Source organism: Syngnathus scovelli, chromosome 12 (assembly GCF_024217435.2).
Source record: "Syngnathus scovelli strain Florida chromosome 12, RoL_Ssco_1.2, whole genome shotgun sequence".
NCBI classification, from domain to species: Eukaryota; Metazoa; Chordata; class Actinopteri; order Syngnathiformes; family Syngnathidae; genus Syngnathus; species Syngnathus scovelli.
The window spans coordinates 11497392-11524617 of record NC_090858.1 but is presented as its reverse complement, the minus strand read 5'-3'; the positions used below and the strand labels follow the sequence as shown (position 1 = coordinate 11524617).

Below are 27226 nucleotides of genomic sequence, written 5' to 3'. Positions count from 1 at the left end.
CACCCACATATGTAATCAGATAAATTTGCCTGAGCTCATAAAGTCCCATGATTGTTCTTTTGCAAGTCAGATGTTGCTTTGGGAGATGTCAAACTAATTGAAGTGATTCCATTCATAAAAAGGGCATAAAATAAAAATAATTACATTGCCACGACCGCGGATGAACTCTTGTTTATGTGGCCGATCCGTCTAATGAATAATTGCCAACGCGTACTCTGCAAAGCGAGCGTTATAAGCAACACAACGGGACTATTAAATTGCACTCGCGCTCCTCCCGAGCTCAACACCCACTGGCAATCTGTTTTCGCTCCTTTCAAGGCTTTTGCGAACTCCTCTCACGCACACACAAAGGTATTCATCACATTAGCTTCACATTCATTCAGTCTTGGATCAGTATTTGCTGCCTTTTTGCCTGCTTGGATAAAATACCACACAAAATAATAAAATACCAAATAATTTTATTTTCTATTTAGCAAGATTAATCATAGTTAGTAATAATACAGATTTGAAATGAAAATCATTTACTATTATTAAGAAATTAATGAATGGGAAAAAAAAATACTACAGTGGACCCCCACATACTTGCAGCTCGGATTTATTCATCTATTTGCAGATTTTTTTTCATCTTTTTTGGTGGGGTGCCTACCCTTTTGCCTGTTTTAATTGAGTTTATCTCTGCTTTGTCCATATATTTTTGTAGGGGGGGGTTAAAAATGATTTTCAATGCATTTATAGTGGCCATCAATTCTATACAAATGTTAGCTATTCACAGTAGCTGGGGTCCACTGCATTTCTATTCCTCTATTAAAAATGAAATGTGGCCCCGTCTTGAGCACAAAAGTTTGCACACCCATGCTGGGGCTTGTCAGTAGTGTCATGTTTGTGTGAAATGTCTCCCTTCTGTCATCTCTTTCGCATTAGAGAATGTCAAATGTTATCCCACTCATCTTGATTCATTCCAATTTCGTGTTCCGTGTTGTCTTAGAAGTTCATCCTCTCTCGGCAGGACTTCCTCAAATTGCTCCTCAGTGTGGGAGCATCATCGCCTTGTCTGTCGACCTGAGTGAAAGCGAGCGGCGCGTTCTTGCGGCTCAGTGCCGGAGCGCCCCCGCTGTATTTGTTGTTGTGCTGCTGCAGCTGCTGGATGATGGCGGAAAATTTGGCATCCAGAGACGGCCTTCCCGTTTTGTATTTGACCCGTGAAGTGTTTTCCTTCTGCGGGTGCGAGAGAGGAGGACGAGGAGGTCTGTCAGGGCGAGGAGTGTGACAAGGAGGCGGAGCGTCGGGTGTGGTGGGAGGAAGCGGGGCACGCCGTTTCTTGCCACTATTGGGCGTGGAGCTGGAGCAAGGCTTGGGGCTTGAACACGGCGTGCAGCGTTGACTCGGTGAGAGAACTTTAGTAGCTGCCGTCTTCTGCAATACAAGTGAGCGGGAGCCGCCGAAAAGAGCCGACCAATTGGGAGGCTCTCTGGCTTCCTGCTGACCAATCAGGAAGTGGCCGTCAGTCTCCTGGATCTTGTTGTGGATGATGTCAGTGATGCTCTCAATCTTGGCTGGAGAATTGATGCCTGCAAGGACCATATACGGTGAAGTCTTGAGAAATGGAGGTTGTGAGGAGATTTTTCCAATTTTTGCTCACTTTTAAAGAGCTAATTGTCAATTAATCGGTCTTTCTATATGGCACAGGACTCACTCAGTTCGTTGTAAACAGAGTCGGCTTGCTTGGTGAGGAAGAGGGATGGTTTCCGTGGCGACATCACCTCGATTTTCATGAGCTGCTCGCAGCAGTGCAGCCACTGACCTGCAGAAGACAACAACTTGACTCTTCCAACAAATGGACATGAACAGACTCAGCAAAATGATCCCACCCACAGTTGGTTTTCTTTTTACATCAAACATAGTGAATAGTGTAAAAATGGAGCTGTTTGCATGGGTTATGAAGCAAGCACACTTTGCCTCTTATTTTATGAGTATTTTTGCTCTTTTTGTTTCCTCAAATTATGCTATTGGCAGGTCAAACAGAAGTTTGACGAAGTGCTACTCAAAGAACTACAAACATGGCGGAAGCACTACGGGAGCCCGTCAGGACATAATGGCACACATCAGCAGTAGCAGGAGAAGGCTTCCGCTTCCCTCCAACTTGAAAAACAAACCTCGCCCGTACAGCCAGTAAGATGATGTCACCAAACACTCTTGTTCAATTCAAATTTAGTGTTGGTGCTAGCTTAGCCACAGGCTTCTTGTTTTTTCATTACCATATGTGCTAATTGTTTGTAGTGTGTGCCTGAGCAGTTGAAATGTAATGAAATTGTCATATGAGAAATAGGTGGTGATTACATTGCACTTTAATCTTCTCATTTGACAAATTTGAAAATGCAAATACAACATTACCAATATTCGGGGTTGACTGTGAGTGGAGGACTCACTCTGATCAAAGAGGTGCTGATGCAGCGCTTCCTGCCACTGGTCCAGTTGCTCGCTGGTGTCTGCTGTGAAGATTTCAGTCTGGTTTTCCTCTGGGCAAGGGTTGATGATGGACAGACTGCGAAACTTCTTCCCTCCCGACTCCTTTCCCATCACCTGGATGCGAGTGTCCTGCAAGGAAGTACCCAAACAACGGCTTCTTTGAAAAGGAAAAGTCGACGAGTAGCTAGCAAACTTTGGAGCTGACTGGAAGCGATTTGATTTTGTTGAGGATCCGCACGCATGGCTCTTACAGAAGACTGCTTTTCCATCTGCTTTTGAAGAAACATTTTTACGATCTCCAGACTTTTGAACCTCTTTCATGAACTTGAAAAAAAAAGTCACTCTGCCATCCAAAGATCCCGTTTTTACTCTGTTCAAAGTAAAGCGTAAATGACAGCCTGACACGCAGCATGAAAACAGCACATTGTGTGTGGCAAATGTTCACTAGAAGAGGAAACAGGTGCAAGTCCTTCAAGCACCTCTAAGTAAATCAACGTTGAATGATTTTTATTCATTCCTAATTGTGCCATCTTGCCCGTCCCTCCCTCATTGCCAACCGCACCGTTTTAGTGGCAATGCGGCATTGTCATTTTTAATCAACAAGCTTAAGCGAGCGTGAAATGAAGAGAGGCGTGTCCGATTGCGAAGGTGACTGGCCCCACCTTGTTGACGGCCAGCCGCAGTGCCGGCTGCAATTTGGCGTCCGCCTCCTCCGGGCTGAAGTAGCAACACAAGGTGGCGGCGCTCAGCACGCAGTAGAGGCTGCAGCGGCGCTCCAGGCCCGCTACGCTTTGCTACCGGGACACACATGTCAGTTACATCGTTTTGACTTTGACCAGCTCTGGCTTGGAAGAACAAATGCAGTAGACGTTACCTTGTGGTCGAGATAGCCGGCCATCACGATTTGCGTCATACACGCAGGCTGGGCCACCAAGCGGCAGCACAAGTTGCCGTAAAGTGGAAGCCAGGACGAACAATCAGCTGACAGGGAGGAAAGCAGCCCAAAACTCTTGACATTAGGTTTACATTTAACAGATGAAGGCAATGTATGTGAGCTATAAGAGGCAGAGCTACAATAATTTGCTGTCAATATTTTTTGCTTCAAAACTAGAATACTTGTCAAACCACATTTGCGATTCCCGCAACCATGTCTGGCCTCTTCTGTGCTTTTACCAGAGTAATTGATGGGATAATCAATTCTACATATATTTCTGAGTGAATTCCCCCAAGGAGATGATATTTTTATCTGTAGCTACAACTGGACTCATAAGCCCATAACACTAGAAGGGAAAATATTTGCATTATTGGTTTAAAAAAAAAAAAAGAAGTTGTGCCTGACAAAGCTAGAGATAAAATAGTCTGAAAACCCCCAGATGTGTTTTGATTTCTTACAATTTTGGAGGACCACCAGCGAATGGGACTGGAAGGTGCCTTCAGCCTCAGGCAGTCTCATGGTGGAGTAGGCAAGCAGATTGAACTTGGCTCCTCTGGAACAAGAACACACAATACAGAGCACTTCACTATACAAGCAGTGTGCTACAGACTTCAAAAAGTGCATTCAAAAGCATCTCCCCTTATTATTATTATTTTTGTGACAAATCCCCCTTGTGCTCACATTAAATCAATGTTGAAATCCCATTTTAACACTCACTTGGTGTTGAAAAACTTACAAGGAGACATGACAAAGGCTGCATGGTTCAGCCAGCGGCGAAGTGGGCTGCTCACACATAAAAAAAAATAAATAAAAAAAAACACGAACGACGACATACGACGGCAGCGGGTTGTGCTGGAGGAAGGTGTCGGGGTCTGGAGTATCCAGCAGAGGGCAGAGTTTCTTCCCGGCGGTCTTCCCCAAGGAATTCCGCAGCTTCTTTGCCAGCTTCTTCGGTGTGTTGACCAGGGTGAGCTCGTCCTCCGCGGCGCAGCTCCACAGCTCTACCCGCAGCTTAAAATCGGGAACTGCATCTTTGCTGCCATATTTGGAAACACGTGATCGATATTATGATTATTAAAGACCATAGAGATTTTAAACTGCACCGCGTTTGGGGATCACTGTTGCATGACTCAAGCAGAATAATTGGCTATAAAACAAAACGTCTATTTGTATGTGGCGTACAGCAGGCGCTTACAAGATGGCGACTTCTTCAAAGCAGACGTCCGTAATGGATCTGTCCACCACTGCCATCTTGGTGTCAAACACCTGGCAGCCCATCTGCATCACACAGAAGATGGCCACCCGCCGTGAGCCTATAAAAATACAAGGTTAAGAATAAAAAGGGAGTAATGACAATCTTAGAATGAGAAACTCACTTCCTCTGTTGTTGAAGTGGTCCTGATCCTTCCACATCAATGGAATACGAAGCCCTGCAACAGAGCAAAGTGGTAACTTCTGAATTGAGTGGCTCATCTTTTGCTTTTTCTCAGTTCTGAGGCATGACAAAAGAACGAGATGGCAACTCACCAGACAGAGCAATTGTTCCTCTACATGGCACACGCTCCTCTGACTTGCTGCAACAATCACAGTTTGAAAATAATATTTGCAATCGTTGCAACAAGACAGTTCAGTGAGTGAAGAGTAAGTTGGAAAAAGGGGCGAGTTCAACTTAAGGAAGTAGAAAAAAAGATAAATACACCAGTTAATTGTTCATTCTGCTTCTTGTTAACCAAGATGAAATGTAGTACATTACAAATTAATATTTTATTACAAAATATAGATTATTATGAATAAATGTAAATATGTATGTAATTGCTGATGAATGTGTGCTATTTTACTATGTAACTATTTCATTTTCAAGCTTTTTATCCTAATTAAAATGACAAAAATGAAAAGGTCCACGTGAATTCTGAACCCCAATATTGACCTATAATCCCTCATATTTCAAAATAAATGTTTGAGTGAATTTTGACACATTACCTGCTGACTTCTGTCAAATTGTACCCTTCCTTTGTCTTCTGCATGTGACCCATGTAGGCCTTGATCCTGGCGTTGCAGGTCAACAGGTTCCTGGAGGCGCTGAGGATCTGTTCTCTCTTACTGCAGGCCTGCAGCAGCTTGTAGGCTCCCTCTCGCATCCGCACCTCAAAGTCCAGCTTCTCTTGAAGGTTTGAGTTCTTGCAGGAGAATCGTTTACACATAAGATGGGAAGAGATGGCATCTCTTTGAATGTTGTTCATTGTGCAGAACATCATTCTGAGAGTTTTTCTCACTTTTGTCAAACTAAACAAGGTTACCAAAAACATTTTACAGTTTATAGCATGCATATTGTACTAACTTGTTTGATATGATAAGTACGAGGTTAAAGTTGCCATATTTTTGCATTTCTGTGTCCATTTTACATTGGCCATTTCGTTGCAAAACACGACTATCAAAGCTACAAACATAAAACTACGAGTATTAAGCAAACTAAATTCGAAGTTATTTAAGGTTTTAGGAGTTATTTCATGTAATACGAATGTCGTTAACACGCTATTATCTTTTCCTTTTTTACGGTGCGTTTGGATCCAATCGGGCGTCACCCGAGTTGTCAACTTGACTCCATGCAAACAGCAGAATCTGGGCAATACTGTATTCTTACCTCCGTTTGCTGGAATAAAGCACTCTTTCGTATTTTCTTCCTCTTTATCTCCATGGCCACGGCAGAGCTACCAGAGATGGCCATGCTTAAGTTCTTGTTTCGTTTAGAATTTTGAAAATCCCGCTGGTCGTCCATGTTTTTTTTTTTTTCATTCGCTGTTTGGAGAGCGCGTGCACATTCCTGCTCCAACTTCAAATAAATGGGGGCGTTCGATTTGCCAATAATGTCAACCGGCATTAAATAATTTTATCAAACAAAAGTATTTCTTTCAATACATAAACAGGATGACAGGGTTAATTTCCGCTACTAATAATTAGCTGTTAATATTATAATATATTAATATAATACATACGTTTTTGTATTCACATCTTGCATTTGTTGATTCGTAATGTGGGTGTCGACGCAATCGTCATGACAATTTTATATATATATATATATATATACTTACAGTATATATGTAATGAATATACATACATACATATATATATATATATATATATATATATATATATATATATATATATATATATATATATATATATATATATATATATATATATATACACACATACATACATACATACATACACACACACACACACACACACACACACACACACACACACACACACACATACACACACACACACACACACACACACACACACACACACACACACACACACACACACACACACTGTAATGAAGACACGGGTGTGCAAGTAGTTTGGTGACACTTTTGCAAAGCAGTGTACTATCAAACAAAATATCCAAAAAGAGGTATTCATTGTGATTTATTTAATATAACAAACCACTCCGCCCTCGGGCCGGCACGTACATGATTGTACACCAAGCGCCGTTGCACTGACAATAGGCTACGTCACCGCGTCACCTTGAAACAAAGCAGACGTGATTTGAGTTTCACTTTTTGACTTGTCACTCTTTGGATATACTCAATAGCAACAATTTTTTTGCAAAATTAAAATTTCATGTTTTAATTGTATTGTTCATTATAATGTTTAGTGGATAGCTCCTAATATGTTATCTGTTTTTGTTATTTTGATGAAAATTGAAAATAGAGATATTTATTTGGGGCCTGCCAGTCGCAATTGGGTTACCACAGAGCAAATAACAAGGAGATTTGAGACGTGACCAATGCGACCAGGAAACCCGCCCACTCGGTGCTGGTTAACGGAACTTCTGGCCAACTTGGAAGCGTCCACGACTGTAGTGTCGACACAAGCGCTTGAGAGGGCGATGGAAAATCAGTATCAAGACGAACGTAATGTACAGAAAACTACAAAAGTCATGTTTTCACAATAAAACACAACAATCGTGAACAAAATGGGCCACGATGACCGGATCCTTTGTGCTATTTCACTCATGTCTACTTTAATTTGAAACGCCAAACCGGAATATGTCGAAATTGGTCAACATCTCCAAGACGACCCTGTGTGGCTGCTGCCGGCTAACCAGCGGCAGCGAGTAGGAACCGCGGGAGAGAAGGCCGGAGCCAGACGTTACTGCGGCAGCAACGGTAGGGCTGGGCTTCATCCACTCTCGCACATAAACACATAGCGGGACAGCAAGCCACGTCACGAACGGAAACATCACACTTTTGCCCATTAGATAAAAACAAACCGGCGTCGTATTATTTGGGGGAAGGAGTCGACCAGTGAGGCGCACGTGAAGTTGACGGTAGCAAAAATGAGGAGGAGGACAAGGAAAGTCGCCTCGCTGATGCTCATCTCTTGACGTCAGTTGAATTAGCAGGGCTACCACGTCACGGGTTTTCAAGTAATATTTTAACTTAATAGCATAAATAAAAAATGACGGAAAATGACAAATTTTATCTTGCTGGGGAAAAAAAACAAACAATGGGTTGGTTAGCCAAACATGGAGCCCCGTGCGATGGCCGACCCCAGCCGCACTGTTGTGTTGCGTTGTGTCGATTGGCGAAACCAAAAGAAAGCATCGCCTCTCACTACTCGTCACATCTTCACTCAAAACGCCGGCTTTTATTTGCACTGCCGGCGAAAAGTCAGTTCTGGTCACGCGTGGATGCACCAAAAAGACGAGTTCTGTCCAATGGTGCACGCTTTGTCTCATTTGACACGCGATAGCATCTCAAATGTCACATATTATTCTATTAGAATAGGAAGCTACTGTATGATGATACCCCCCTTCTTTAATATGGGGGGGGGGGGGAGACTTTGTTTTCATGTAGCAGATGTGAGCTGGAGTGACCCTTCATCTCTGCTCACATTTGCTGTCACTATAACAGAAAAAGTGTGGTTGGTTATGAGGTCTTTGTTGTGCTGTGCGGTGCTTCCTAACCCAGCAAAGTTACCTTGATTTATTAATTTTTTTGTAGTGTGATAAAACCTCATTGTACATCCCCCAAAAATGCATTGTATGCATTTCTCTCATCATACTGAACCGAAATGTTTTTGTACACATTTATGTTGTTGCTGGTCCCTGGCTCCTCCTCCTCAGCTGCAAGATTGTTTGGGCATGCAGCCATAGAATGTTAAGATAATACCATCCACTTCAGTTTTTGTCCCTCGTTCTCCATTCCTCTGCCATTTTTTTCTCTTCGTTTCCTCTCTGCAAATGTGGCCTGTGGTAGGCTGGGTGGCTCCCACAAAAACTGGATCACTATCACAGTTCTTGCAGCTTTTGTGGGGAAATCTGATCACAGACCAGTGGAAGTGATTGCTGGGAAGATCAGTAGTAGCCTGAGATCATGTGTAGAAGTCAGTTTAGCACATTTTGTCACTTCCATGGTCAGAAAATGTTTTCTGTACTGAGTTGAGGACTTTGTTGTTGTGTGGCTTGTCCACAGCCAGCCATTGTGTACCAAAGGAAGTTTAGGAAGTGACTTCTGTTTTCTTCTGCGATTATGTGATGTTTTGAGTGTCACGTTACAGCAAGACCCCCAAAATTGAGCGCAATTTGAAAAATGCTTACTGGGCTGAAATCCCCTCTTGCGCACACAATGACTGTTTGTAGCTGCAGGTTCCGTTTTACTTTTTGAGGCATAAAAAAAATGTTGGTTTGACTTCAGAGCGTTCCACTTTGTATGCTAATGTCATTTGGTAGAACCGATGGCATTGATAAGCGTCACCTTGACTAAAAATAGCAACAGCGGCTCTCACATTTGCCCGAGTCGAAATGTCCAAGAAGGTCATGTAGCTTTTCTGCGATGATGAACTGGAAAGTCAGTGGTGTCGAATGTTTTCAGCTCCCTCGTTGTGGAACATGATGGGCGTTCCTCCACTTCATTTTCCTGCATTTAACTACACGTAAAAACACACACACACTCAAGTGACTCTCACATCTGTCTCTGGGTGTGACAGACGCCTTCCTACTTTGTTTTGTGCTTCAGATATGGATGTCTTATTTGTGCAGCGGTTCTGGTTTCATTCTGATTGTTGTTACGCTGATATTGACGTTTTGCAGTTCCCTGTTTTTGTCCTGTGCTCTGCTGCCGGCTTTCACACCAGCATAGCGTCAACTTTGGAGAAGTGATCACATGTTCTGCTTAAGGGCTTGCGTCCTGCTGTCAGATGAGCATTGAGATATTTTGACTGTTGTGTTCGTTGGTGCCAAAATTGGCAGCTTTTGGGGTGACTTTTTTTGTTGTTGTCAGCCCTAACACTTGACCTCAGCAGTAAAGAAAATTTATTGTGGATTGCTGCACATTTCATGATGTCCATGAAGCGGCATGATATTTCCAAATGTGGGTCTGTGGGTCATGAGGTGCACAGAGGTCACTGAGCATGTGGGCGCATTGTGTCCGACAGCCTGCAGTGTGTGTTTTTGTGTGTGTGTGTGCCAATAACAATGCAGCAAGGGAAACGGGTGCTGGCTAAATAGAGGTGTGCTTGTTTGTTCCTTTCGCCAACTGCTTGTGCGATTCCCTTTTTAGTGCCATATGCTCACGTATGGGACAAGCCCCGCCCACCCTCATGCTACATTAGCAAGCAACAATAACACATATTAAGGTACAAAAAGCTACGTCGTCATTGTTTCACAAGGAGCATGCCCCATTTTGTCTGCTGGAAGAGAAGCTATTGATTGTACGGATGCTTTGTTTGTGTGTGTGTGTGTTTATCTTCAATGGCCTCAAGTGATGACAATACAGCCCCCTCTGTCTGTCTGACTGACTGACCACGGATTGTTGAGTCGTTTAGTCTTTACATGCCGCCTTATTTTGTGGTCTGCGGGCCCTCGGGGTCCAGGCTAGTCTTTTTGTGCTCTCGGAACATCTCAAAGCTCACAAAGACAATGACTTTGTTTGTTGTTATTCATCTTGATCCCAGGTCAGCATTTTCAACACTTTACCTGTGAATTGCTTTTTACTCATGCCTAGAGGCAGCTTCCATCCTTTTGTTGTCACCTGATGAACTTTAATAGACAAAGCACTTTTTCAACCATGTTTGTTCTTGTGCCGCGGACAACCGCGCCCTTCTACGAGGGACGAGTTTGGCGAGTGTGTCCGCGGCGTGAGTCAGTTGGCCTTTCTTCCCCAAACAGCTCCCACTTCAACTATCTGTTCCGCTTACTTTAGTGCGTGTGTGTTATGGGTCAAGCGTGTGAGTCAACCCATCATCATGCCGAGCCAGATGTTGTATCAACCCAACATGCCGCACACCCGGCGGAAGCCGAACGAACGTTGTACTGGCAACAACCTACTAAGTTATTGCAGCAGATAAACTAGTATGTTACAGTGTTGACATGAACGGTTTGCCATTCATTTTTGATTTCAAAAGCTCGACAAGGATGAGTGCCCTCCTCTGCAGGAAGCGCTCTTCTTCCTGACTCCTCCACACAAAGCACTCTGTCATTTCAGAATAAGCCCACCCTTTCACTCCCCAGGCTGTGCGTGTTTGTGTGTGTGTGTGTCGAGGTCTATGGGTTGGGGAATTCCTGCTAAAAGCATGAGATGGCCATTCCTCTTCATTTGCTGTAGCATGACTGTTGCTTGTGACTTTTAGAAAATAGAGGTAAGGCGCTACGGCACAACGAATGATGGCGAATGTTGTTGATTAAAATTTTTACCCGAGGGATGATTGAGTTGGTGTACTACCAAGTACTTACAAGGTCAAATAGACACGCGCTTAATTCCCTCTTTGGCGAACTTTTCTTCCTTTTTGCACTGTCATGTGCCTATTTCAGTGCCTCCTTCAAAAAGGTGAGAAACGAAGATGTAACTCGTGCTGGTTTCGCCATCCAGTCGCAAGTCAAAATTGTTGTACCTTCATCTTGTGACAACGCGGCGGAAAATTTAATGAAGAAAATGACCTCCCATGTGCTGTGATTTACAGCCAGTCAGACGACTTCAATTCTGCTCGCGTTGTTTTCGTCTCTGGCCAGAGCCAGAATAACTTCATTTCACGGGCCTCTTGCAACTTGCTAGTCAGCGTGTTTTTGTTTGACCTCCTTTCCAGCTCATGCAAAGGAAGGCGAGCGAGGGCGGTGGTAAGGGTGGGGCGGGAGAGAGCTAACGGTCCTGCTGGGAAGGCCGGCCAACATTCCGACATCACTTCCTCCTCCGACATCTGGTAATGATCAGTGCGAGAGGAGGAGAAAACGTGCCGATGTGTCATAAGATTCAGCTGGGCGTCATATTGCGGCACTGCGCAAGCTCATTCCACCTACCGGCCGAGCAGAATGGGCACCAGAACGTGTTTTGATTTGATCTCTGTTGACTCCACCCCTGACCCCTGTAGGTGTGTAACACAAGCAGCCGCAGCGGTACAGACATGAGCGTCACCTCCTGGTTCCTGGTCAGCAGCGGGGGGACTCGCCACCGGCTTCCCCGCGAGATGATCTTTGTCGGGCGGGACGACTGCGAGCTCATGCTACAGGTGAGGTCAATGTGCACTAAGTGCAAGGAAGTTTCGTTTTGTGGCGTGCGTGCTCCACCTGCGTTGGCAAAACATGTTTACATGCACGTTGAGTCAGTGTCCATGTGGCCCTTAGAGACTTTCTTGCCTGCCAGCTTGTGACTACTTGAGGTCATTGCGCTATTAATAGAAAGTGGGGCAGATATTTGGATGACATTTATTTTCTCTTTTGGCTGCAGCACTTTCTGCCTTCTTCATTTGAAAATGAAAATTCATGCATTTTGCTCAATGACGGGGGGAGTGCCTGCATTCACATCTTTATTGCACATTTTTCAAAAATCGGTTGAGTAGTTTGTGCAATCTTGCAGAAGCGAGGCCTGTGACAACAGAACCTTTTTGGCAGAGGTAAAAGTAGCTTGTCGAGTTTCTTTTCCCAGATGGCGCGAATGCTGTCACAGTTTGTTTCTGCCATAATCTGTCTTCATTTCTGATGCAATGCCACGTAAAAAGTTCATCTCACTGTTTAGTGACCCGTTTTATATTGGCCGTGATTTTTTTTTTTTTTTAAGCATTTGCAAATCACGTGACCGCTTCAACCACCCAAACCCATCATCTATTTATTGTGTCACGCAGCAAGTAAATCCTAAAAGACAAGTTAACTGGCTTTAAGCACTGCCATCTTCATGAGCTGCAACTTGGCAGTCATCACCACTGTTTGTGCTCCTGAGCGTGTGGCGCCAAAAATCACATGTGAGGTCAAACAAGCCGCTCAGTCCCTCGCGATCCCCTTTGATCCAGCCTAATCTCGCTAAGGTAATCTGTGTTACTCAGCCCGCTGGAGGAGCTTCTCAAGGCTTTCGTGTGCATTTCAGCGCTTATCGACACATTTCAATCTCAGGAGAACAGATGAGAGAGGGCAATTCCTTACGTCGTGCCAGCGAGGCAAAGCAAATCTCAAACTGGCCTGAAAGCATTTCTCCATCTGACCCTGACGTGCTTGGAGGATTTATACTCGCATTCTTCATCCTTATCGGCAGAAAAGCAGCCTTCAAATAGTTTGTCTGACATGATTTCCATTCTTCAGTCATGTGAACAGGAAGTGACGAACAGTTTGCACTCGATGACCTGAATCAAATGTGCCACGTGTTGCTTTACAGTCGCGCAGTGTGGACAAGCAGCACGCCGTCATCAACTACGAGCCTGGTTCAGACCAACACAAGGTCAAGGACCTCGGCAGCCTCAATGGGGTGAGTGCTTCTAACCAAGCATGTGGAGGACTTCAGAATACAAAGGCAGATGACAAATATTCAGGAGAGGTGAACTTTTTTTGGTGTTCACTCATTGCAGTGATTAACACACACACACACTTGGAACACATACGCAGCAAGTCACTCACATCCTTTGCAGATCTTCAACAGGAAGTCCGAGTCAGAGACGCTTCCTGCTGTGTCACCCACAATTCGCTTGTTTAGATGGATCCAAGGGAACTTTGTGGCTGCTGACTCAGCAGATTGCTCGCAGAGTCCGATTGGGTCATTTTCTGACTGATGCGCTTTCTGTACTGCTGTGCTGAGCACATTGATGTCGGTCTATGGGTATTTTAGCCCGTTGGTTGTGGGATGGATGGATGGATGGATGGATGGATGGATGGATGGATGGATGGATGGATGGATGGATGGATGGATGGATGGATGGATGGATGGATGGATGGATGGATGGATGGATGGATGGATGGATGGATGGATGGATGGATGGATGGATGGATGGATGGATGGATGGATGGATGGATGGATGGATGGATGGATGGATGGATGGATGGATGGATGGATGGATGGATGGATGGATGGATGGATGGATGGATGTTGTATTTAGGGATTGATAGTGTGTCACTTTTCCCTCTAGTTTCCATTTCCAATGACTTTCTGGAATGTAAATAAATCAATAAGGTGATGCAAAATAATGGATTGTGCAGCTCTGATTTTCGGCTTCTTCTCCCCACAGACCTTTGTAAACGATGTCCGCATTCAAGAGCAGATGTACATCACCCTCAAGTTGGAGGACAAACTGAGGTTCGGATACGATATCCTTCACATCCACCCACGGCTTTGTCGTCTCGTTACTGCCGTTGTTCCTCAGGGAAACGTTGCATGCATCTGGTGCGGCTGTCGCGTGTATTTCCTTAATTTGGCTCTCACATACCAACTGGTTCACGGTAGAGAGAGGCGAGCTCACCGTGCCCGAGGAGGCTCTCAAGGTGAGATGGCAGCACAGCGCCACCTGCTTGAAAGAGTCGTCGCGGTCTTCACCTCCATCCGTCTTCTGTTTGCAGCATGAAAAATTCACCAGTGGCCTCCAGCTGAGCCAGAAGCCGTCCAAAGGTGAAAGCACCACCACCACCAGCAAGTCCCCCCTGAAGACCCCATCAAAGACACAAAAGGCTACCAGTGGCGGCACCCCCAGGCCAAGCCAAACAACCACAGATGGGGTCTCTCCCTCCAAAGAGCCTCCACCCAAAACTGCAGACAAGGCTGAAGAAAGAACTGGAGGTGAGAGCACATGTGGAACAAACAAATTCATTTATCAACAGAGAAATTTAAGACTTAAGTCTGTATCTTTTGGGTGGATTGTACAGTCCAGATTTTTACAGAGTCTTTCTTCTTTTAGAAAACTCACTTTTTCTGGGGGTTTATCTTGGTGGGGGGAGGCTGGGGGTGTTCCCTTACCAACATGCACTTACTTGGTTTCAAAATGCGTATTTTCCTTCCTAATCACAGACATCGTTCATCGGCAGGGGTCCCCTTTAAGCTCCAGATGTTGAAATAAGGCCACGTGGAGCTTGTGCGTTATTATTCGAGATTAGGCAATCGTGTTTCATCATCATACAAAGCCGCCATATGCCAGTATCACTTTTTATTCGTGAGTGTTGGCAATCGCAGATGTGCCCAAAGAATGTACGGAAGTGTACGAAGGCAATTTTCAACGCTTGTGCAAGGCATAGATTTTATTTGCTCCACATATGGCACACAATTTGCCAGGCAACAGCCGTAATTATCCTGCTATACTGTTCTGCGATTAAGCCTAGACGAGGGGCACATGGGTGAAAAGAAGGTGAAGGACGAGGTTTTGTTTTCACAAAGAATCTAATTAGGGCGACACTTTGGCTGCTTGTTTTCTTTCATATGTTTCTAATAGACGGTCATAAAATGTCTTCTTTTATCCTCAACTGCTAATTCAAGGAGTTATTTTCTTCCACAATTATATCACAACCTCCCCAAACTTCCTTTGTGGGTAGCCCTATTTAAAGCACAGAGAAGCACATTCCACGGTGTATGCATGAAGTTCGCCTGTGTTGTTTCCAGCAGATGCTGCAGCTCTGCCCCGCGGCACCCCTCTGTACGGCCAGCCGGCGTGGTGGGGCTACCCCGACGACGGCAACTCCCTCAAGCAGGAAAGCAAGACAACTGGCAAGAAGCATGAGCTCGCAGGTAGGACGCGTGCACATTTGTAGCCTACGCTCACGTTCAAGTTCACAACTGACATCACAGTCGTTAAAATGCCACATATGGAGCATTAGGAGCAGGACACACCGCCCCGTTATACCCGCCGTTGTTTGTGTCTGAACAGGCAATGCATTTGTGTGCGCATTGGTGATGTGCATTCAAGCGCACACAAAGAGACTTTTTCACAGAATGAACTGTATATGTGAGTGTGTGCGCGTGTGTGTGCGGCTGGTTGTCTGACAGTGGGGTCGTGTCAACTGATGCTGTGTAGAGTAACAAGATTAAGGACTGCACCAGTGGTCAAAGAGCTTAGCAATATCAAATCAGTTTGGCCCAGACTGCTTTAGACTGTAGCGGCCTCAAATCTCTCGTCACATCTGGATGGAGACTGGGCCGGGCTCTTCAGCTGCCGGATTGATCGCATTGCCCATCATGCAGATTACATATGGACTCTAGCTATATTTGGTGGTGTTCATTTTTGATTAGTCGTGCAGACAAATGGGATCGGCGACGTCTGCCGTGGACGTAGGTAAGGTGACTTTGTTTGTAGCGTATTACTGTGGGGGGAGGAGGTCAAGAAAGATCTTGAGCCCATACTTGTTTGAAAACTGTCAGAACTTGCTCAGTCTGTTAAGTATGTGTGAGGCCAAATGAAGTGAAGATGGGGAGACAGATTGAGGGCAGATTCTGAGTGTGAATGTGTCTGTGTGTTTTGTTGTTTTTGTGTGCGTCCTTTTCTTTTTTTCCCCTCAGTGAATAGCCCAAGCTAACAACCCCCTCCTGTGCTTCCTCCTTGTGCATTATGCCTTTGACCGATTGGGTTACACCATAGCACAAGCAGCTCCCCCTTTTCTGCCATCACACAAGCACACACACAGAATTAAAATGGACCTCTCTCAGTCTTTAGCTTAGGATGTGCTAATTCTCTTCCAAACTTTCAGCGCGCCATAAACGTGCATCACATCGGCCTGACTATTTCTTCTCTTCCATTTCAGTTTGTTTTCTTTTTAGTCACAGAGCTGTAGAGTGCTACAAATGCCCCTTGAGATGAAGCAGATGGCCCTTCTAATTTTGTGAAAGCATCATTTATCATATTTAGGACCCCACTGAGCTTTCCTTTGTTCTTACCAACAAACTGATGTGCTTGGCGAAGCAAATTTGTAACATGTCCACTAGCATATCTTTTACCGTTCACATAACATGAGCCAAAAAGGGACGGCAAAAGCTGCTTTTCTTATCTTGTTACACTTGCTCATGTTTTTAGTTTTTGGGTGATTTAATCCACAGAGGGCAAAGAAGGTCATCGTGGAGAGGACTGCCACAACGCAGCCTACACGGACATCCCGACTAAGGAACATCATCGTCACGTGGCCACCAACGGCATCCATGAGATCCCGACCAAGGACACCGAGGGGGCCGGATCGCCCGGCAGTGCAGGTGACGATTTCGATGCGGTCATTCGGATTCGACAAATATACAAGTCCATGCTAACTAAAACTGCACGCCATCCACAGCTCAAGGCCACGCCTCCTTCACGATAGAGTTTGACAACCCTTCCCCCGGGAGAGTCACCATTAAAGACCACGTCTCCAAGCTCACGCCCGGCCAGCACAGGTCTCGGGCCAAGAGGAGCAGCAGCGGAGGGGCGGGAAGCAAAGAGCTGAGCACGTTGCAGGCAGCCATGATGGCGTCGGAGAGCAAGGTGGCCGATTGGCTGGCGCAGAACGACCCCACCCTCATCCGCGGCGAGTCCACAGAGGACGACAGCAAGAGTAACAAGAGTGATGTGCCGGTGCATCTGAAAAGGCTGAAAGGTGAGCAACTGCACTCCGCTTCTCGTCCAAGTAACTGCGGAGTGCTCGCTTAATTAAATGGAGGTCAATTTATGATGATGTATAAGGGGGGAGGGTTCGCCTGACAGACAGACAGGCGGCTGATGAAAATGGCTGGAGTGGAAAGTAAGGATGCTCATTTGGCAAGGGGGAGGGGGGTTGACGGCGTGTCTCGTGTACTTGGTGATTCCGTCTACAAGATGTCTCAACATTTGGAAGCTGCTCAAGTGGAGGCAGCACACAAACAGTGTGATCGGACTATTAAAGACGGAGAGGCATGTTTTGAGAACACTGCTGACTATGGGTGTCAAGGAGGAGGTGGGCGGCAAACGGACCTCCCCGTCATGCAGACCGCTGCATGAACGCCAGCTCCGATTGGACAAAGACAGCAAGTAGAGCGAGCCAGCCAGCGAGCCAGCTTAGTCGCCCCGGCTGCCACGTGGTGGGGAGAAAGGCCATGATGTAGCCGTTGGACAAGGTTTAAGGGGCAAAGAAGCAGCGGATGGCAAGGAACCAAAGAACCAGGACTAAACCGTCACGGATGTGGGAACGTGCAAATGTAAGTCATTCAGGAACTGATTTAGGGCAGATGTCAATCATTTCTCACGTGAATGCTGCGTGTGCACAAACTGAGCAGAGGTAGGGGAAATGTTAGATTTGACTTAATATTTGTCTAGTAATGATGTGGTGACTCTGAGTACATATATTTGTTGCTTGTTAGTAAGAAATTTTGATTGTCAGGTGAATGTCAGAATAGCTGAGCAGCAAGTAGCTCAAGGCATGTCTGTTACATTCACAAAGTGTGAAGGCTCATATAGTCCTCGTTAACCAAAAAGAACGCAAGCGCAGCAGATGAACAGCCACCAATCCAGAAAAAGCAAGTTTGCTACGACAGTTTGCTTCTCGGCACCGCAGATGACCTCTGGAGTGCCGGGACGAGCCCACGCACAGCTCAAGTCTTTCTGGGTCAGTCCTGGGAGTGGCTGGTGAGATGTCCGGACACAAGAAAAACATGTTGTCTGACAGCTCATGAAAAACTGCGGTGGTGTCGAATGCAGATTGTGTGTTGGTGTCCGTGTGTATTTGCATGTGAGACTCGTGGTGGCAAGCAGTGCAGAGCGCCCGTGTCTCCTAAGTGGCACCTCTGTTCTCAACTAGCAGCTTCTTTGTCTGAGCTGGCGGACAGAAGAATAAAGGCATTTGTTTATCCCACTTGATGCCTTTTAAATGAAAGACACACATTTTTCAAAACGTCTAACATTCTTAGACAATCTAGATGCTAACTCGGCAGATCCTTATTTGCGCCAACTGTTTCTTCTTTGCCTTAAAAGCAGACAGATCCTCTTTTCCTACACCCCCACAAGATTTCTAATTCTCAAATCTCCTTTCAGCACCCCCTACTCTCTTTTCATCCCCGAAGCTTTTCCTCCCCCCCTTACTGCAGCCTCCTCATTGTCATCTTCTTCCCGTGCCCCCCTTCCCCCAATTCTTTCTTTGAGCCAGGGGGCATGTGCTGGGCCAGCCTGGCACCATGTCCACTATGGCACACCCAAATGGGACATGGCAGGAATGTAAATTGTAGAAGAAAAAATCTTGGTGTTGAAGTGCCAGAGGATGTGCTTTGATTGAGTTCTAATTATATTTATAATCATTTTATTCACGCAAACACACATTTGCACTACATCGATCCGCCACATGCTTGCAGTTTACGTTTGACTATGAATACAGACCAGGCAATCACAAACATTTGTCGCTGTGGTGTGAATTAGCATGAGCTGATGTTTACTTGTGACTTGTCATCCTTGTAGGCAGCAAACATGAAGATGGCACGCAGAGCGACTCGGAGAACGGCCTGGGCCTGCGCTTCGCCAGCCGGCGCCACGCCCTCGAGGAGCGTCTAAACGCTGCACACGCCCGCTCTGGGTCAGGAGGAGGAGCGGGCTCAGCCGTCCAGAACGCGGCGAGTGGCTCTCGAGGAGGCGGCGGTCGCACGGCCTTTATGATCGAGTTCTACGACGAGGAGAACCCCCGCAAGCGGCGCTCGTATTCCTTTTCCCAAACTGCACCACTGCTGAGCGCAGCCGGCGGTGAGGGGCTGTCTCCGCAGCCCCCCTCTCAGCCCAAAGTGTTTAGCATCTCCACCTCAGCTAGCGCCGCCTCGGACTCAGGTAATGACGCAACACAGGCTGTTCCGAGAATTGGACATGATTTGGAATATGCGTGCTGTCCTACAGCTAGCTAAATTCAATCAGTTATAGTTTGCTGCTGCTTTGAGGCATTGTTATGGCATTGTTGCATTGCTGCTTTTCTTTGCATGATCTTGTATTGGATCTCCTTCAAATTATCAGACCAATATTGTTTGGATCCACTCTAGGTAAAGTTCAAGCCCCAATCTCTGCAACAGTGGCTGCGGGCGCCCCCACAGCGGCCCGCGTGCTCCTCAAGCAGAGGTCGGAAGACCCGAGCGTGGGCCGCAGCTCGGTGGGCACGGGGCTGGCGACGGGCAGCCCCACCAGCCCCAGCGAGGACATCTCGAGCACGGGGCGAGCGGCCGCAAGGGAGGCGGGGGACGACCGCAGCGATAACGGGACCTACACCATTGAGCTGGAAAACAGCAACCTGGAGGAAGAGGAGGCCCGGCGCATGATTGACAAGGTAGGGAGGCTATAAAGGAGACACTTGTGCTGAAAAGCAAACGGGTGTGTTACGACACAACGTCGTTTACAAGGAGTGATGTAATTATTGGCTTGTGCAGGCAAAACAGCAAGTGTTCTGTTAATTGCTATCATCAAGTGGCACTAATTGCAGGGCAGCTCCTGGTACTTTTTGTGACCAGTTGGCTTGATGTGTCCTTGTTGCTATGGTGGCAACTGCCTCTTAACTAAAAGGAATCTTTTGTTGGCCTCCTAATGACATTAGGTGTGTTTGTGGTGGATATCATACAGCCCACTGAACAAGAATGTGATCTGATTGGCTGAGCATTGAGAGTTAGATGCTTCTTTGTAGGTGTTTGGGCTGCAACAGAACCAGGACACAGACCTCCAAGGGGAGGGAAGAGGAAAGGAAACAGAGACAGCAAAAGAGGTAATCATTGTTTTTGCTTGATTGACAGTCTGTGTGGTGTCGCTTGTGGTCGTGCTGTGAACCGCTTCTTGCTGTCATAGCTCACAGCAAACCACACATATTGTTCTGATGCCGCTGTCGTGTTCTCAATGAACACTTCAAAGACTTCTAGTGGAGTCTAGAAACAGGAGTCGTAGTCCTACCCAAGGCTGGACGGCTCCTCTTCTCGCCAGTCAGTGGAAATAGACGTTCCCTTCCCAAGAGTGACCCAGATCGGACACACTGCCCTGCAGGCAGTTGCATTGAAAAAGAAAAAGGCCAGTGTGCAGCAGCAGAAGCAAGTCTTTCTGCTTTTCCATGTTTGGCTCTCTTTTTCTGCCCCCTCCCAAGAAGAATACCAAACCATGTCATACTTTGCTTCCACGTACCCCAGAGGTGAAGTTGTGGCAAGAGTAAAGTGTTGTTTACATGAGCTGGGATTTGTGTTCCACTTCAGGCTAACAGTCCGCCCGATTGTGTGCAATCACATACTGCAAGTTCCTCTCTGCATTTTCACTTGACGATGGCTCTTGTCTCAACAGCCGCTTCCGGCGGATTCCAACTGGGTCTCTCAGTGGGCCAGTTTAGCTGCCAACCACACCCGAACCGATCCCGAAGGTTCTGGAGCTGAGACGACGACAACATTCCTGGACAAAGAAAGAGGTATACACCTACGCGGTCACCACACGGGGTACTCGAGTTACACAGCTTGGCTCGGGTCTCACTAAGTGATTGGTCTCACCAATTGTCAACTTAGGATGCGATGCCTTGAAGTCCGCCGCAGCCCTCAACCGAGGCGAATCCTCATCAAGTCTAACAGACCGCAAGCGCAGGAGCCTCCCCCCTCTCCCCGCGGATGACCGCGCCAAAGCGCCGACCCAGAGGTCTGAGATCGGAGAGAAACAGGACACAGAAGCCCAGGAAAAGGAGAACAAGGGCGACGGGGAATCGCCGCCGCCTCTCATGGAGAACGGCGATGTGAGCGGCCGACGCCAAGCAAGTGCCGCCTCTTCTCCGCGCAAGACCGCCGTGCGAAGCTCTGATAGTGTGGAGCGCAGAAAGAAAAAAGAGGAGGAGGAGGAGGGCGGCGAGGACAAATCCGGGAAGCCTCTGGTGCGCCAAGGCAGCTTCACCATCGAGAAGCCCAGCAACAGCGTCCCCGCCGAGCTCATTCCACGCATCAACAGGGGCGGAGCGGGAAGCCGGGAGCGCAGCGACTCTGCAGGAAGCATGGATACGGCCACGCTCCTCAAAGACACCGAGGCCGTCATGGCGTTCCTGGAGGCCAAACTGAGGGACGAAAACAAGCTTGAGCCGAAAACCACTAAAACCAGCAGCAGCATCAGCAGTCAGGTCTCAGGGTACGGCTACCACCCTCGCACCGACTCCATCTCGCCAGAGTCAGACGTGGACACAGCCAGCACCGCCAGTCATGTGGCCGCCGAGGCGAAGGCCGGCAGCGCGCAGAAGCGACGCTCGCTCAGCAGCATGCACCGGGAGAAGAGCGGCGTGAGCGCGGCCTCCAAGTCCGCCGTCTCCGCCGGCGCGCGAGACCGCTTGGAGAGGAAGGCCAAAAGCAGAACCGCCGACGCAGCTGGTCGAACTGAAGCGCGCCGCTCGGTTCAGCCGTCTGCTTCCAGGGCACGCCAACCCTCCCTCGATCTCACCGACGACGACCAGACTTCTTCCTTCCCCATTTCCGACATCCTCTCGTCGGACCAGGAGACCTACTCCAGTTACGGCTTGGACGGCAAACACGACGGGAGGTCCGCCAAAAACGCGAGCGCCGGTTCCTCCAAAAGCAACCGGAATCTCCAAACCGCCGCTTCGTCCTCTCTGAGCAAGCCAGCCGCGCTGCCCAAACCGCGGCCCACCCGAGCCTCCCTGCTCCGCCGAGCCCGACTGGGTGACACCTCGGACACGGATCTGGCCGACGCTGACCGAGTGTCAGTGGCGTCTGAGGTGTCTACCACAAGCTCCACGTCCAGACCGCCGTCGGGCCGTGGGGCGCTGTCGCGTCTGGACATGCTGGCGCAGCCGCGTCGCAACCGGGTGGGCTCCATCTCGGCGCGCAGCGACTCGGAGTGCACCGCAGCGCGCGGCTCTGCCGCCGCATCGCGCCTTTCGGCTGAGACAGCTCTGCGTCTGGGCTTGCGCTCGTCCACGCCCACCGAAAGCAAGCTGACCCCCAGGATGAGGGCCAACAGCGTGTCCAAGCTGAACGAGGCCAGAACCAAGACGGCTACGACTGGCTACTGCTCTCCCACAGGTGAGCAAGTGAAACAGACTTTTGTTGTATCGGCCTGTTGTCATTGTGTTGCGACAATGTTCACGCTGGTTTTCATCGTCCAGAGAGCTCTCATCCAGAGCCTGGTGCCGCTGACACAGATGAAGAACTTGTTGGTACTGTACTGGCTCTGTAGAATCCAGTTCGGAGTGTGTGTTTGCGTGTGTGCGCACGTGTCAAGACCTGGGTTGCATCCACAGAAACAGCTTCTGAAACAACTTTTCAAGAGAAATGTAGAAGAAACTTGTGAGCAATAGTTGACCAGTGAGAAGAATTTTTGGATTGCCATTTTGTGTCCAGATGCTGACCCAGGTCTTGCAATGTGTTGCAGTGAGTTGTCCCTGTAATCCATGACTCAAAACTGTGATGACGACTCAAATGCTTGACTGAACGTTGAAGTAAAAATAGTAATTGGGTTTGGAACATGGCTCCCTCTTGTGGGGTTTTGTCATCAAGACACCCATTACTTGCCACAAAGTGTTCATGTCTCATCACGTCATGGTGCAGGAAGCTGCATTCATGCAGTTTTTTGCTGTTGCCGGACTTATTTTTTTGCTGCAATGTGTGATTATTTTTTATTTAATAACACGTTGCTTCACTCGATTTATTTATTTTTTTTCCCGAAAAGGAAATAATACATACTCAAGTAGGATCCTAGTTGTGCAGATGCGTAACACTCTGAAAATTGCCGTAAGTGAAACTAAAGCGTTCTGTTTGCGCCTTCCCAGTGTCCAGCAGCAACCGGTGGAGACGCCTGCCGCCTGAGTACGCGTCCACCTCGGAGGAAGAGTTTGGCTCAGCCCGTAACGCTTCTAAGCATGGAGGGCGTCCCCACACACGGCCGCATCACCCCACACCCCCCCGAGGTTCCCGACCCGGTGCCACTGCGACACCTGCCTCGGGCTCCGGCGCGCTGCCCGGGGTGGGCACAGCGGTGCTGAAACACCGCATGAAGGAGCAGGACGAGTACATCAGAGACTGGACGGCGCACAGTGAGGAGATAGCCAGGTATTGAGTCACTCTGATCATGCTCAAAAAGTAGGGCTGAGCCATTTAGAGAAAATTTTATTTCCCTCAATATTGCAATTAAATGTTAGGACTTTTTTCTAGGTTACCTTTCAATGTATTTTTTTCACACATAAAAAACAACAAATCAATCTGCATCACACAAAACTATTTTGGCATTCTAGATTAAAGGGCTAATGAAGGATGGGATGTAGATTTGAATTAGATGAATTGTTCAGCCCTACTGAAAAATGACTGCCGCATGTTTTTGGCCATGTTCTAAATCGCCTTGTCTGATGGTTAACAGGTTGTTCCCATGTGTGCGCAGGATCAGCCAGGACCTGGCTAAGGACCTGGCCACCTTGGCGCGCGAGATCCACGACGTGGCGGGCAAGATCGATTCGGTCAGCTCGTCCGACACACCGCCCAGCACGGCCGCCACCACCCCGAGCTCAGCCGTCGACACGCGCCAAGAGGTAGGCCCGGTGCGGCCCGACTTGCAGGAGAGCATGAGACAGGTGCCAGCTCCATTTGCTCTTCTTCTCGCTTTGCCTGCTATGCTGTGCCTGTGACGGCACATTCACGTATAAAAACCTTTTGACACCATTTCGCACAACTTGAAATTTGAGGGTTTTTTTTATGTTGTCCGTTTATCCTTGTTTTTCATCTTCAATTTTTTTATTCAAGTATTTTTCTGACCATTTTTCTCATTTTTTGTTCAGTAATTATTTTTAATTGATTTCCCCTTTTTTGGGTCACATTTTTGTATTTGTCTACTAATCTACAGTTTTTTTATTTTTTTCATCTGAATTTGTTTTCTGTTCTTAACGTTGCCAGCTCGTCGACCGCGTTTTTGATGAGAGCCTGAAATTCCGCAAGATCCCTCCCATCATTGAGGGTGCCAAGACGCCGGAGATCAACGGCAAGCCGGTGGAGCTCCGCCCCCGGGCCCCCGACGGCCACGAGCCTCGGGCGCTCAGGAGACGCACGTGGAACCGAGAGGAGGTGAGCACATGCACGCAGGCGGCACCACCATGAGGCAGACATGCTGGGCATGTTGACGCGTTGCATTCTTCTGTCCTTCTAGGCAGTTTTGGACAGCCTTTTGATCCATTCAGTCTCTCAGCTGTCCACCAAGATCAAACAGTCAACTGATAAAACCGCTGGAAAAATCCGGTTAGTATACCCTCATTATTATTAAAATTCATGAAGCATGGTCAATTCGATTTCATCTTGATGCTGCTGTCACTGTCCAGGATATTGTTCAAGGATCAGGACAGGAACTGGGAGGATATCGACAGGAAACTGAAATCCGAAAGCGACGTCCCGCTCTTGACGTCCTCCAACAAGGTACTCAAGCATCTTCAACTTTTTTAACTTATCTGAGTGCAGTATTTGAGTGATTGCTCATTTTGCAGGAGATCTCCTCCGTGTTACTTGAGCTCAGAAGAGTCGAGATGCAGCTGGAAGGTGAATAACACGCTTGGACTTCTCACATGTTGTCATGCGTCCATTTTATGCGCTCACTCAAGTTGAAAATGTCCACATGAATGTTGCATGTCACGTACCGAATATTATGTCCTGCACTTGGTCATAAGCCAGTTCACACTCATTGTGTGTGCGTGTGTCCCAGTGATCAATCTAATGCTGGACCCGGACGGCACGCTGGATGCGGCAGCCAGCCCCATCTCACCCACCAAGCCTCAGGTTGCCAAACTGGCGGCCCAGTCCTCCGCCGGCACAGGTCCCCAGCATCTCCCGCCTAAAGAGCTGCTACCCGAAATCCGTCCGGCGTCCGGAGAGCCCGCCAGGCTTCCGTCGTCCGACGGCTCCGTAGGTCTCGGTTCAGCCTCTGTCAGCGCGCTGCCTTTCACTCGCATGCGGCCCAGCGGCAAGGAGGCCCTTGTACAGAAGTGAGACAAAATCGTCCAGCTATTGTTCGTTCAAATCAGTTACAATTGGCAATCAAAAAGCAAGAAAGATCTGTTTGAGTTTTACTAAGATTTGTCACTTGATCCTGATCATTTTTTAAAAAAAAGTTAAAATCCTGTAAATTAAAGAAAAAAAGCAGACAGAAAACCTGCCAGTTTAAATACGAAGGTTTTTCCATTTTTGTATTTTGGATCTGACAAAAGGGCATTTTAGTTATTTTTTTGATTTTCAACTGAAAACTTGACTGAACTTGAAAAAGATGAATACTAAGATGGAGCCACAAATGAACACGAGCAGTTCATCCGGCACGTGAACAAACACTTTGCCATTAAGGTCTTGCCTTAAAAGCATTGTCCCTCCAACAAGAGTCTCCATCAAACTTCTCAGACCAACAGAATGCATATTTTACAGCCTTTTTTTGCACTTGAGTATTAAAAGCAGCTGCCGCCTTAATGTGACATTGAAAAACAAACACTTTGTACTGGAAATGGTCCCGTTATTTCACAAGTCAACCGATGCAGTTTTATACCCAATTCAACACTTGACAGTCCGCCCAATAAGTCTTTTATTTTTGTCAATATATAAATAAACCTTTTACTTGCCCAGTAGTAGCATGTGAAAAACTGAGACTTGTCATCCTACTAGTTACATATTGTGTGTGTGGAGGCTATTTACCATAAAAATCTAAAACAATAGCCACTTACCAGAGTTGATGACTCTAACGTGCAGCTCAGCTCATTAACTTTTGTCTTTGCTGCCTTATCTTGATTTGGCCTGTTGGATACGATGCCATGAAGCTTGTAGCAGCACTTGAAGTGTCCTATAATTTGCAATTGGGCTTTTTATACTTCAATTTCAATTTTGGAGGAGGAAAAAAAGTATTAACTTGTTGTTTTATAATATTTCAATACTGATGTTGTTTTGTAGTCATTTTAATATTAATTTGTGTCACTTTGCGCTTTAAGAAGCTGCTGAACATCTCAGCTCCTCCGTCCCTCTTTTTCTGATTGTAGCGTGTGGCTTCATGTTATGTACGTTGTGCTCAAGGAGCCGAGCAAAAATCCTGCGGCTTTGTCCGCGTGTATCCACTAAAGGTCTTAAACCACTTCCCCAATGGCTTTTCATCTTCAAAACTCTTGACGTTCAATGGTCGTACTTAGGCTAATGAGATCTGATGCAGAAAGTGAAGAACAAAAGATGTTGGGGAAAGAAATATTTTGTAAATTGTTTTATTTTTTTGTGCCCCAGGGTTTTACTTTCAAATCCATCCATTTTCTATACCGCTTGTACCCACGGGGATCGCGGTCGTGGGACACCCTGAACTGGTTGCCAACCAATCGCAGGGCACATTTTTTTTTTTTTAGATTAAGTAAAACATTTGAAGTGAATATTTGGTACCAGTAGGTTTTCATTTGTTTCCAAGTCTCATTGTTGTCTGATCAGTTATTTTGTTTGTAAAGAGAAAACAAAGCCAATTTTTATTTATTTTTAATATTTTGTGGATGTTTTATGTATTTTATATTTGTTCAAACTGCAAATTTACTGTCAATAAATCAAGAGACATCCACTTCAATGTTTGGCTTGACTTTTAGATAAAATGTTGATCATTGTAGTTTTTTTTGGGGGGGGGGGGGGGGGTTCCTCCCTAGGTCACTTGCATAATCTTTAGTAGAAG

The 27226-nt window shown here is 46.8% G+C and overlaps 2 protein-coding genes across 2 annotated transcripts; one reads left to right on the top strand and one right to left on the bottom strand.

The window, feature by feature from the left end:
• Positions 1-441: 441 nt before the first annotated feature.
• Positions 442-6232, bottom strand: rtkn2 (rhotekin 2). Its single transcript, XM_049736541.1, has 12 exons — positions 6042-6232; positions 5381-5577; positions 4928-4974; positions 4777-4830; positions 4596-4713; positions 4236-4436; positions 3859-3953; positions 3341-3447; positions 3129-3260; positions 2427-2595; positions 1694-1801; positions 442-1568 (listed from the first exon to the last, which is right to left on the bottom strand). The coding sequence occupies exons 1-12, from the start codon at positions 6174-6176 to the stop codon at positions 982-984; spliced, it is 1950 nt and encodes a 649-aa protein (XP_049592498.1). The 5' UTR covers positions 6177-6232; the 3' UTR covers positions 442-981.
• A 1201-nt stretch (positions 6233-7433) lies between these two features.
• On the top strand, positions 7434-27124 carry cep170aa (centrosomal protein 170Aa). Its single transcript, XM_049736531.2, has 22 exons — positions 7434-7578; positions 11777-11914; positions 13051-13140; positions 13895-13976; positions 14092-14147; positions 14223-14439; positions 15253-15378; positions 16681-16830; positions 16908-17207; positions 19034-19393; positions 19600-19880; positions 20232-20309; positions 20870-20990; positions 21085-22596; positions 22680-22730; positions 23343-23622; positions 23927-24137; positions 24457-24624; positions 24707-24795; positions 24876-24969; positions 25038-25089; positions 25253-27124. The coding sequence occupies exons 2-22, from the start codon at positions 11810-11812 to the stop codon at positions 25534-25536; spliced, it is 4707 nt and encodes a 1568-aa protein (XP_049592488.1). The 5' UTR covers positions 7434-7578; positions 11777-11809; the 3' UTR covers positions 25537-27124.
• The last annotated feature ends 102 nt before the right edge of the window (positions 27125-27226 follow it).